This window comes from Phocoena phocoena, chromosome 8 (genome assembly GCF_963924675.1).
Source record: "Phocoena phocoena chromosome 8, mPhoPho1.1, whole genome shotgun sequence".
Lineage (NCBI taxonomy): Eukaryota > Metazoa > Chordata > Mammalia > Artiodactyla > Phocoenidae > Phocoena > Phocoena phocoena.
Window position 1 is genome coordinate 100,985,988 of NC_089226.1, and position 12,405 is coordinate 100,998,392.

General features: G+C 50.0%; 1 protein-coding gene across 1 annotated transcript; it reads right to left on the reverse strand.

The window, feature by feature from the left end:
* Positions 1-2,064: 2,064 nt before the first annotated feature.
* Positions 2,065-12,142, reverse strand: EEF1G (eukaryotic translation elongation factor 1 gamma). Its single transcript, XM_065882953.1, has 10 exons — positions 12,070-12,142; positions 10,809-10,967; positions 10,059-10,122; positions 9,760-9,902; positions 9,107-9,250; positions 7,309-7,438; positions 6,720-6,924; positions 2,756-2,928; positions 2,538-2,662; positions 2,065-2,298 (listed from the first exon to the last, which is right to left on the reverse strand). Exons 1-10 carry the CDS (start codon positions 12,079-12,081, stop codon positions 2,140-2,142), a joined length of 1,314 nt encoding a protein of 437 aa, XP_065739025.1. The 5' UTR covers positions 12,082-12,142; the 3' UTR covers positions 2,065-2,139.
* Between the last annotated feature and the right edge of the window lie 263 nt (positions 12,143-12,405).

Here is a 12,405-nt window from a genome sequence, read left to right on the forward strand (position 1 = left end):
GGAAGACGACCCCACCGCGCGAGACGTCCCCACGGCGCAGGCTCACTGGCTGTGGCTAGCGAGCCGGGCGGGGCCAAGAGCGCCCCCACCCCGCACTGGGAGGAGCGGAGGGCGGGGCGGGCGCCCGGTAGGATCCTGGAGAGATCCCGAGTCCTCAGGCGGTGCGGTGGTGACTCACGGCTCCCCGGGGCAGGGCGGGGACCGACCTAACTACAGCTGTACTCCCCCTTTCCCCGCCCCACATCTGCCCTAGAATCTCCTGATGTTAATCTCTTTCCTGCCCAACCCGGCAGGGTAGAGGCCCCCCCACCCTTTGGAGGCCAACAGCAAACCTTCCTGAGACCACAACCCCCTCTCCTCTGGGCCTCCCACCCCACCTCCTGCTTGTGGGTCCTGGCCCTCCCCCAATCGCAGGCCTGGCCTCAACCAACCTGGCCACACTCCTCGGCACCAAACCGCCAGAGCTAGAGGCACAAGAAGCGGGACGTGTGGATGAGTCACTCTTCCTGCAGTCTGAGGGAGGCTAGGAGGCGGTCCAGCCCCGCCCCCCCGCCCCCCCCCACCCCCCCCCGGCCAGAACCGCCCCCCCATGCACGTGGGCTGCCAGGCCCGCCGCTGCCCAGGCCGCCCCCTTTTCCCCGGGCCTCTCGGGCCTAACCCCGCAAACCTACTTGCACAGCTCAATCTCTCCTGTCTCCATCTTCAGATTAAGGATACCAGGAAGGTCATGAAAATTACACAAGCCAAGGAGCAGAGGGTGTGGAGGGAAATGGAACCCGGGAGGAGTCTGACTGGTTCTGTGAGGCTCAAGCAACCAGCTCAGGGCACACCCTGGCCAGCACCTAGCACTTCTAGCTCCTATCCTCGAGGAGCCCAGAATGCTCAGAAGCAAGACAGGTGGCAAGTCTGGAACCAACTCACAACTACCAAGGTGCAAATTCTGAGCAAGAATCAACCCATCCTCACCCAACTGGATTCCAAACCACCACTCTCCCCTGCCCATTTGTTCACAGAACCCCAACTGCAGTTAAAGTACCAGCGAGATTACAGTCCTACTCCCTCAAAAGCTAGCAGCCCCCACCTGTACTGGGAAAGATTACCTTCTTCCCCTCCCAAGCCAAGACCCCCTGCCCTTGCTTTGTGCTTGGACTTAAGGGATGGGAAAAAATAACCACTCAGAAAACCACAACCTGGAGACCTAAGCCTCAAAATGTGAATCAAACCAGGTTTCCAACTTCACCTGAGCTGTTAAATTTACAGAGAGATCCTTGATGCTCTTCAGAAGACACAGAAAAGACGATCAGAGTAGGGGGCAAGTTATCTCTGAAAAGGGTATAACAAAAAATTAAGCTCGAAGGAGAAAAAATAGCAACCACTGGTCTGAGCAGGGTTGTTAAAAGACATTTATGACTGCTCTACATTGCAGGAAGCGCTAGGGCGTGTTTAGGGTACAGGCTCCAGGGACACCCACTGGGTTCAAAATCCTGTCTCCACCACCTAAGATGTGTGATCACAGGCAAGTTGCTTAAATCTCTGAACCCCACTTCCTTGTTAGAAAGTAGGGATACCCTAGAGATGATCCGCAGCCAGGTTAGGGGCCACAGGCCGGTATCTGTTCCAAGGAGTCTCTTCTCGCTGTTTGTCTGAAGTGTTGAAACTATGACTCTTGGGATACGGCTGCTGCCCCACCTCACAGGTCAGTTGCGGGAAGTAGTGTTAAGTCGCTCTGCATGCTGTGCTCTCACACAATCGGCAGGTATTCTCCCCCTTCACGCGGGAAGGTCTGGAGTTAGGTAGTTGCAAAAGCCCCGTGCCACCACCTCCTAACTACATCCAATCTCTCCCAGCTAGGCTAGAAGATGGTCATCACAGGAGAGGCAAGGCAATTAAAAAAATAAAATAAAAAAATCAAAACTGAGGAGAGGCCTCTCTTTCTGCTCTTCTGAAGACTTCTCTCCTGCACAGGGAGGTCCTGCAGGTATACACAACACCCCTGCTTCAACATATCTACTCCCCTTTGAAGAAGCCATCACCCACAAAGGAGGCAGGGCAGGAGAGGGTTCGATGTTCAGTTTCCTTTAATGACCCCCATTCTCCCTGAAGGGCAGGTGCGGGCAGCTAGGCGGTGGCAGGAGATGTTCACTTGAAGATCTTGCCCTGATTGAAGGCTTTGCCCACATGCTGGAAGGCCCCATCCCAGGAAAAGTATTCTCGAACCAGCGTCTGGGTCTCCTCGCTGCTGGGATCCAGTTTCCGCCATGTGTATGACTCATAGTCCACCTGCCAATCTGGACTCAGCTGGGGAGGAAAAGCCAGGTAGAAGCATGTGGTCAGGCTATTGGCCGCTGCCCCACACCTGCTATTTCCAGCTCAGACACCCGTCATCAGACCCCAGGACTCCTGCGAACATGACAGCTCCTTCGTGGACACATTCCTTGAACTCTCTGGAATGCCCACCGGCTCAGGAATACGAGTGCACTTCCCAAATCCTCGCCCCGCCCTAAAGAGACAAGACCCCTCCCCTGCACCTTCCTCACCGGAAAGGCAAGCTCCTGGCCTCGGAAGACCCAGACTCCGGAAATGGAGCTGCTATTGTTGGTTCCAAACAGAATGACACTGGCAAAGGCATTCTTCCTCAGTTTGTCCAATCGCTGGAACATTCCTGAAGGGCAAGGAAGAACATTCAGCCTTTGAAATCATGTCACCCACCACCTTGTCTCCTCCCTTCCTCTTCCCAGAGCTACCCTCTGCTCACCAGTGATGAGGTTGCAGCTCATGAAGGTCTGGGTGAGCTCTTCAGGGAAGCGGTACTCGGAGTACCACAGGGACCAGCCATCTTTATCAAAGTGCTCCCAAAAGTACGGCAGCGCCACGGAGAGTGTGTCCTCGTTGGAGTACTTGCGCTTAAATTCATCCAACACAAAGGTACTGAATGAAGGAAAAAAAGCAAGGAGATCAAGGTGGAGAAGGTCCTACTGCGGCAACGTTGCCATGCTAAGAGAAACTAAGGGCATTTCCACTCAAATATACTGCGTTAAAGGTAGGGTCACTGGATTGGCAGATGTGTATCACCTTCCAAGGGAGGAGAGCTGGGGGGTATGAAAGGCGCCCAGGGCATTCCCGTATCCCCCCACCCCCAGCCTAAATATGCTTGGCACGTGGAGGGTGGGGCCCAGGAGCTGCCCGAAGAAAGACACGGCGAGCTGCTGCCCCCTGGTGGAGACTCACAGCGAGGACTCCTTTTTTTTTTTTTTCCTGGCCGGCCCCTCCCCGGGCTCTTATCCAAGAGTCACCCTCAGTTCCTGACTCACCCAAGTCGCTGCCCCCACCCCTCCCCACGACACAGGCCTCTTCAGGTTACACACACTATAATATGACGGCAATGTAAGTGAATGTTTGCAAAGGGCCTCCACCCCAAATCCTACACCCGTGCCCTTTAGTTACTCTGCTCAGAAACAAGTTCAGGTGATCTTTGAAGCAATCTGGCACACTGATCCAAGGATGCCAGCTTCAGAAGAGGAGAGGTGCCTCCCCCCATGGTAGGGCTTCTGTTTGTTTTTTTTTTTTCTTTCCTTCCAAATATAAAAACACAGACTGACTGAAGAAAATCACTCACTATGCCAGCAAACAAGATAACTAATATTTTAATGTATTTCCCACTAGCAATTTTCCAAAGATGATGCATGTAATTCTGTGCCTTACACAATTTGCTCACTTAATACTACCTGGCTATCAAGAATGTTTTGCAGATGTTTTAATGGCTAAATAATCTTCTGCATGAATGTGCCATAAATCTATTAAACCCCCTTATACTGAATGTTTAATTGGTTCAGTTATTCATTAGCATATAATTAATGTCAACAAACCCTAGAGTCAGAGAATGTTACCATCCCTCCCTTTACCAATAAGGTTAAGTGGTGTGACTTGCTCACTGCTACAATGCAGCAAAGCAGAGAATCTGTCCTTTAACTCGAGGTCCCAGGTTCCTTCCCAAATGCACATCAGAGACCTCATCTGAGGTGCTTTACTTCCTCAACCACCCAAAAAGTAGGGCTGGGAGGGACTTCCCTGGTGGTCCAGTGGTTAAGACCTCACCTTCCAATGCAGGGGGTGTGGGTTCGATCCCTGGTTGGGGAGCTAAGATCCCACATACCTCAGGGCCAAAAAACCAAAACATAAAACAGAAGCAATATTGTAACAAATGCAGTTAAAAAAAAAAAAAAAAAAAAAAAAATTAGGGCTGGGGAGTTTTTCTTCACTCTCTCCTGAGCTGCTTGAACTTTATTATTTATGACCATGTGTCCATTTTTCTCCCCAAACTGACCACAGTTGGAAGACTGGGATTGATAGATGTATAAAATGGATAACTAATAAGAACCTGCTGTATAAAAAAATAAATAAAATTTTAAAAAAACCAAACAAATGACCACAGGCTTAGGGTAGCTGGAAGGTCTTAAAAGGACTAAAATTAACTCTGGACAAATGAGTCTTGTCTTTGAAGACATCACTGTTGAGTCATTAAGAATCCTGGGGAAAATCATCTTGGCAGCCCAGGAGTACACCATGGTAATGTAACGAATTAAGTACTAATAAGCACTCCCAAATGATACAAAAGAAAACAAAAGAAGTGCTGGGGCTTCCCTGGTGGCGCAGTGGTTAAAAATCCACCTGCCAGTGAACTTTTGTAGTGTTGGAAATGTTTTAAAATTTAATTTTTGTGGTTACACAGACCTATAAATTTAGTTAAAGGCATTGACCTATATACTTATAATGACAGAATTTTATTTTATTTTATTTTTTTTCCTTTGCGGTACGCAGGCCTCTGTTGTGGCCTCTCCCGTTGCGGAGCACAGGCTCCGGACGCACAGGCTCAGCGGCCATGGCTCATCGGCCCAACCACTCCGCGGCATGCGGGATCTTCCCGGCCGGGGCACGAACTCGTGTCCCCTGCATCGGCAGGCGGACTCTCAACCACTGCGCCACCAGGGAAGCCTTAACGACTGAATTTTTTATGGAAAATTATACTTCGTAATGGAAATTATACTTCATAATGGAAATTATACTTCAATAAAACTGTTAAAAAAAAAAAAGAATCCACCTGCCAATGCAGGGCTCACGGGTTCAAGCCCTGGTCCAGGAAGATACCACATGCCACGGAGCAACTAAGCCCGTGAGTCACAACTACTGAGCCTGCGTGCCACAACTACTGAAACCCACGCGCCTAGAGCCTGTGCTCCGCAACAAGAGAAGCCATCGCAATGAGAAGCCCGCGCACCGCAACGAAGAGTAGCCCCCGCTTGCTGCAACTAGAGAAAGCCTGTGAGCAGCAATGAAGACCCAACACGGCCAAAAAATTAAAAAATTTATTTTTAAAAAAAATGCTAAGCTTATTAAAGATTTTAAGTTTACTGCCTGCTTTATTTTCTGCCCAGTGTACAGACCCAATATACATGAATATCTCTAGCTATTAGCAGTACCTGTGTTACAAGGGTGTACATAATTTGGGTTGGTTATCATAGCTTACTTACAGATACCAAAAATCCTGCTCACTCTTGACCTGCCCCTGTGCTAGATTCAAGGTAATCACTTTGGTTCAGAAAGGCATATATCCTTAAAAAGCAGCTGCGTTAGGAGCCTTCTTGTATGAAGTGCCTGGGAGTAAGAGCTCTCAGCTACACCCCAAGTTGCTCCCCAAATGGGGAAGCAGCGGTTCCTAATGGCAACCATCCAGTACTAGGTCGCTTACAAGTCCACATACTTCTTATTATGCCTACCACCAGTGCGCGCTCCTTCATCCCAAATACAAACCACTACAAAATGGGGAGGTCAAACTGCTGCATCCCAACAAACCAACTAGTGAAAGGATAGATGGCTTTAGGAAAGGCAGAATGGGCCAAGAAAAACAGAAAAGCGAACTAAGTGACGTGACCGTGGAAAAGACATTTCTCATATCGCTTGAAATTCTAATAAGATGACCCAGAGCAGTGACCGAAGAAAGATTTGATGGTAAACAACTGGGCAAGTACTGGCTGTCCCACTTTTTTCACACTAAAAATCCCCCCTTTACTGTATTCTTTCTTCCAGGAACCCCTATGGTGACTGAGAAGAGGACACAGACGACCACCCCATATACTTCCTTCTCCTTGTGGGCTTTAACTCCCCCACGCTGGGAAACAATAAACCAGACAGACACTACGTAGCCATGGTCATCATCCTTTCTCTTAAAGTGAGCGATTTTTATACAGGCTGATGCATCAAAACAGCAAAAAGACAATCAGAGGACACTGACATGGTGTCCACTGCCTCAGCAAAGCCAGCAGAGCAGAGCAGATGGAGGCTCTCTGCACTTTCTTCCTTCCCGCGCCCCTCAGTGTACTAGTTCCGAGCGTTCTCAATCTCAAATCCTAACGTGCGCACGCGAGACCAATCAATTCACCTCCACACCGGATTCTGGGGCCGGGGCCCACGTGCTTTCTTTGCTAGAAAGGGAGTTCTGATATCCTCAAATACCAGATGCATTAGGAACTTGTTTGCTACTTTCAAAAGTCACCCAACCCTTGACGGTAAAGTCAGGAAGCTGCTTTATTTGCAACTAAAATACATCTTTCAATTTTGTATGCACAACCTAAAATCCTAGGCCCTAGCAGTACGAGGGGGATGCACAGAGGTGAGCACAGGCCCTCCTGGGCCCCACGCCCCCTACCCTCCACCATCCGTACCTCTTGGGCAGGTGAGCAAAGGGATCCTTGGCCTTCGGCTCAGCAGCCAGCGCCTGCTCACATTCATCCAGCTCCTCCTCGGGAGCAGGGGCAGCTGCCTTCTTCTCCTCTTTCCGCTCGGCCTGGGGCTTCTGCTTCTCTTCTCGAGAAGCTTTCTCTTTCCGTGGGGTGTCCTTTTTAGGCTGGCTCTCTGCAAACTTTTTAGCTGGTGCAAAGGGAAGGAGAAAAGTCAACGTCTGGTCTCTTTCCACAACCCTCCCAAGCCAAGCACAAGCAAAGTAACGGAGGAAAGCTGCTGGGCGGGAGCTAAGGGATCTGACGCTACACCGCCACCACCTCACAGTACATCCTGAGCAAGAATGCAACCCTCAGCAACACAGACACGTGCATGATTCTACACATTAACACAAATGAGCGGGAGCACGTGTGTGCAGAAGACAAGCATCACCAAATACTAGCTGCTACGTGCGATGCCCTACGTTCTGTGGGTCCACATAACCCAAAAGCTAGACGGGAAGTCAACGGGTTAAGACTGAGCAAACCAGTCCCCTGACCCTGCCGGCACGCTCCCCTACCTCCTCAGACTTACCATCAAATTGGGCCATTTTCTCACAGAGTTTCACCTCCCCCAAGACCGCCCGGAACTGGGGCTGGTTAATGCAGGTGAGGAACCAGCGGTTTGTATTAGGGAAGGCCTGGCGGAAAGAAGGCTCCAGAACCTGCCAGGATGCAAGAGTGGACATAAACTCAGCGGAGGGAAAAATCCTGACGAGTTTCCAGTCAGAGCCCCTTGTTTCTTTCCACACCAAAGCTCCAGCTTCCTTTCAGCCCCCAGGACACCAGCTTTCCCTGGAGGGCTACTGCCCACTTACCTTACTAATCTCTCTCCTGCAGTCCAATCCAATTTAATGGATGCTTGGTCCCACCCTCTATTCACCCGGTAGGAATATTTATATTGTGCCTTACTCCTTTTACAAAGCCATTTCATACCTATAATTTCACGTGTCAATAGAACTTAAAAGGCTGGGGACCAACAGAGAACTACGAACTATTCACTTTGCCAAGCAAATAATGAAAACTATCTATGTGAACTATGTGATATGTGAGAGATATATACATGCATCATCAAACTTCAGAAAGTAAATATTCAACAGCAAAAAAGTTTATTTCAGAATAACAGGGTGCTTAAACTTGGCTTCGTGAAAAATTCATCTACCATTTTTTCGGTTTGCCAAGATCAGAGGGAAAATAATCCTGTCAAGGATACATCGCAGCCAGCTCTGTAGTGCTGGTTCTGCAGTACTTGGGTTCAAATCCTACTCCACAACTTCCGGGCTACATTTCTTTCACCCACACAACAAGCAAAGACTCACTAAGGTTGTCCTTGTTATGCCCTGGCACAGGCTCTGACACGAAGTAGGTGCTTTTTTCTTTGCTGTTATCCCATTACTATTCTGGTCCAGCAACAGTCCAAGAGCTGCTGTTTAGGAACCAGCAATATGCCATCTTTAACCCAATAACCTCAACAGTGATTATTCCTACCTTGATTTTATGGCTTCCACAGTGGGGAAAAAGAGGACTAAATGAATCCACACACACCCTCCCCCCAACAACCAGTAAGTACTGAAGCCAAGAACTGATCCTAGTTCTGCCTCCAAAGATCTTGATGCTGAAGCTATCACCTCTACCTCTGTCTTCACAACTAAGCACAACCGGGCAACCTGAGAAACATGGGAACAAACTAAACGTATTAGCTGCCAAACAAATTAAGGGCAACAGAACAGGATCAAACTTCTCAGAAGGAGGGAAAGCAGTCGTGGTGTAAGAAGACAGGGTAGAGGGTCTGTGGAAAAAAGAGAACCAGGCACTTTCTTGACATAAGAGAAGCCATTTTTGGCCTAAGCCATTTTGTGAGCTGAACCTGCCTGTAATACTTGTCCTTGAACAGGTCTTTGTAATTAATGATCTTAAGGGAACAAAAGAATGCAGAAACTGGGAATTCCCTGGTGGTCGGGTAGTTAGGACTCCGCACTTCCACTGCAGGGGGCACGGGTTCGATCCCTAGTCGGGGAACTAAGATCCTGCATGCTGCATGACGTAGCAAAAAAAAAAAAAAAAACCAGGGCTTCCCTGGTGGCGCCGCGGTTGAGAGTCCGCCTGCCGATGCAGGGGACACGGGTGCGTGGCCCGGTCCGGGAAGATCCCACATGCCGCGGAGCTGCGCCCAGTTTTCCGTTAACACTGGTACTCAATCCTGGAATTCCTAAAGACTAGCTGTTGCCTCAGACTCCCTCACATCAGCAGGATACAAATAACCTGGCAGGCCTGTCCCTCTGTTTCTAATCCCCACCTACCCTCTGTCAAGCCAGATTCTTTACAAACTTCACCTGTTTATAAAGCCACAACAGGGTGCAGACAACTGTGATGTCAGCCAGCGTCACACGTTCGCCCACCAGAAAAGTCCTTGTCTTCAAGTGAGCATCCAGCAGCCCCAGAATTCGCCTCACCTCCTCCTTTGCATTCTCTGTGGCCTATTGATTTAAAATGATCAGACTTGGCAGTGGGTACCAAACCTTGTCCCTGCCCTTCTCCCCCAGTGATAGAACTAAGGTAGCTATTCCACTGAGTCCTGGCTCCTTCCAAATGTATCGCAAATGAAGCTCTCAACGTTAACTTTCTTCATGGCGCAGTCTGGCTTCATTTCCCACTGCACTGATCGTAGGCATGTATCTTTGAATTTTAGAAAGAACCTTAGAGGTCATCTGGTCTAACCACTCCCTTACCATTTGGTACAACCTTTCTAGAGCAGAGGCCTCTCCTCTGGCCACTCAGACCTCCCACCTCCACTGGGTCTGTCTGACAAAGAATCCATATACCATCAACAGCCCAGCGCTCCCAAGTGAAAGCTCAAAGATTAGGTATTTATTATCCACATATTCTTGGCATCACCCTTCCTCAATCTTTTTTATTTCTTCCTCCCTGATACTGAGGAGCTGATGCCACCCCTGCTCTTGGTTTCTCCCCAAGTTCCAAGGCTCACCTGCTTGCTGTGGTGCATGATGCCCAAGGTGGGGAACACCCAGGTACTGGCTGGGGGAACTATGTCGCTATCAGCAAAGCTCACCCACTGCACCACCTGGGCTGCTGCTTCGGGAGTACTTCCCCGCAGCTCCTCGTTGCTCACTGCAGAGGCGGAACATAAAGGTCAGAACTTTGGGGCTGTGTCAAAGCCAGTGCAGGTCCCTGAAAATTCCTCTCCTTGCCCGCTCCAGCTCCCCTCACCCTCTCCTGCACCCCATCACCTCCAGACCTTCCCATTCCCCAGCCACTGCAGATTACCATAGTAGGCAATGGCATTGCTCTCGAACACACAGAATCCATCGTCACCCTCAAAGGCTGGAACCTGGGGACAAAGCAGTCATAAGTAAATACACAGCAGTTTCTCACTAGTCATGCCCCGGGACTCAATCGTTTTGAATAAAGTTTTTTATATAAGGCTGAGAACCCTTGCTGACCAAACTCTTGACACTATCTGAAACTCAAGAACCAAAACTGTATGAGTAACTTGCCATCCCCTACAATCTGAACTCACATAAGAGACCCCCAAATTTTAGATGTTAGATATTTGTATATAATCTCAGTCAAATAAGCAAAAGGCAAGAAACCCGAGTCTGATATTCCTGTCTATATTATCCCAAGTATTATAGTACTCCCCCACTGCACTTGATCTCTTCTACGTGTAGCATGGTTATTTACCTATCTCTGTAAGCCTCTTGGGGCAAGAATTCTACTCATAGCAAACATTTGATCTATTTGCACTGAGATTAGTCAAAACTGATCCTCTCTCCCACAAATAAAAAGAAGCCTGTGAATTTCATAAGAAATGACTGAATAGCTCTGTACTATTTTTAACAACAAATAAATCACAACTGTCTCAAAATAAAAGTTTTTAAGTCTCTGAAGCGTGGAAAAAAAAAAAAGTAACATGGAAAGCTCTCTTTTAAAGATGGAGGTCATCTTCAGAGTGATGGAATCTCAGTTCTCCTTGGGTTCTCAGGACCAGAGCTCCCTCTCCACTTCCCTACTCACCTTGCCAGCAGGAAATTTACGGAGAAACTCGGGGGTACGGTTGGTTTGGCCAAAATGGAAGTGGGGTGGTGCGGACAGCACGCGGACCTGAGCCCCGCTGTACTGAGCGGCAATGAGGGCCTTGAAGGCCCTCCAGTTTTCAGGATATGTGTACAGGGTCTGTGGGGAAAAGGCGGGGAATAAGCCATTAATGACTAGAAGGGTCCCAGTCCTAAGTGTTACCCGGGAACAACTTCCCCGAGTAATCCCAATCTGTTTCGACTCACTCTTTTACTCCCTTTGGTGAACCAGGTTAGTTCTTCAGTATCTGCAGTCTTGTGTAATCAGAGTCCTCCAAAATACGCGGACAGAACTACACACCAACTGCTAAATAAAGCTTGTTGACAGACGTGACCTTCCGTAAGGACGTCTCTGGAAGCGTTCTCTTCCCCTCAAATACACCTCTAAGAAATGCAGAACTTGTAGCTCCCTCAGATTCCATCTGCCGACAAATACACACCCCTCCCTTCCCAGAGCCCTTGTTCATTCATTGATGGTCACTGAGCGCCTGCTTACTCTACTGAGCCGCTCACCCTTCAAAAGCATCACCCTTGTTTCCAAGACACACACACCAACCAAGACATTTCCAAGTCCCCCTCCGAACAGCCACGAAGAGACCGAATGGCATCTTCTCTTCCTAAGCCAACTCCGTCTCCCTAAAAAACCTTTCATTCCTTGTCACGCGTACCATCCCTCCGGTCCTGTCCCGCAGTGAGTTCCCAGGGATTTCCTTCTCTCCTTCTATTAACGTGGCCAGCGGGGTCCAACTGGTCTGACTCCAGCGTCCGGAGACTCCTCTCGCTGCCAAACCTCCCCGCAGGACGACCCTTAACCGTGGCCCGCCGTACGTGCCCACAAAGACCCTCCTCTTCCCCTGTCCCTCCTGTTGCCCCACAAAACGGTCGCAAAAGTTCTGTCAACCTGCCCGGATCCCACGTCTCGAGAAGGCAACGAACCGAACTCCGTTCTCAGGTCCCAGACTGCCAGGATCTGGCATCCCTTTTCTCTTCTATCCCAGACCCTTCCACCTCTTTGGCCTCCCAGAGCCCCAGCCTCAGTTCCCCTCCGGGGCCTGGAAGCCCTACTCTCCAACAGTACGATCTCTAGACCCCGGATCAGTTCCCCACTCGGCTCCAGAAACCCTCTGACGCCGGCTGGACCCACTCCGGCAGAGGATGGCGTCGGATAGGGTGACCTGGATTGCCAGAGCCGGCAAACTTACCCCAGCCGCCATGGTGATTCCGCAGAGAAAGGGGGTGGGGCCCTCCGCGCTGCCGCAAAGTAAGCCGTCAGGGAGAGAACGGTGGGGGTGGGGGGGAGGGGAGAGCCGTGGAGAAACAGCAGCCGGAAAGCGAGGACGGCAGAGAGGGCTTACGCACGACAGTTCGGTATCCCGCGGCAGCTGAAAGGAAACAGGAGGTGGGGCCTGGGGCCAGCGCGGAAAAAGCTCGCGCCTGCGCGGTGAGGGGGGGGTCCAATCCGAGTCCCGACATGGAGGTAGAAGGCGCGGAGGGTTGGGGAGACTGTGAGAACTAGCTGGAAAGCCGGCCCTCTGCAG

Excerpts from the sequence above, each read along its gene's own strand:
- EEF1G (XM_065882953.1), bottom strand. Across the intron at positions 9,903-10,058 it reads CAATGCCATTGCCTACTATG|TGAGCAACGAGGAGCTGCGG; the intron begins GTAATCTGCAGT and ends CCGCCTCTGCAG. Across the intron at positions 2,663-2,755 it reads GAGCTGCAACCTCATCACTG|GAATGTTCCAGCGATTGGAC; the intron begins GTGAGCAGAGGG and ends CTTGCCCTTCAG.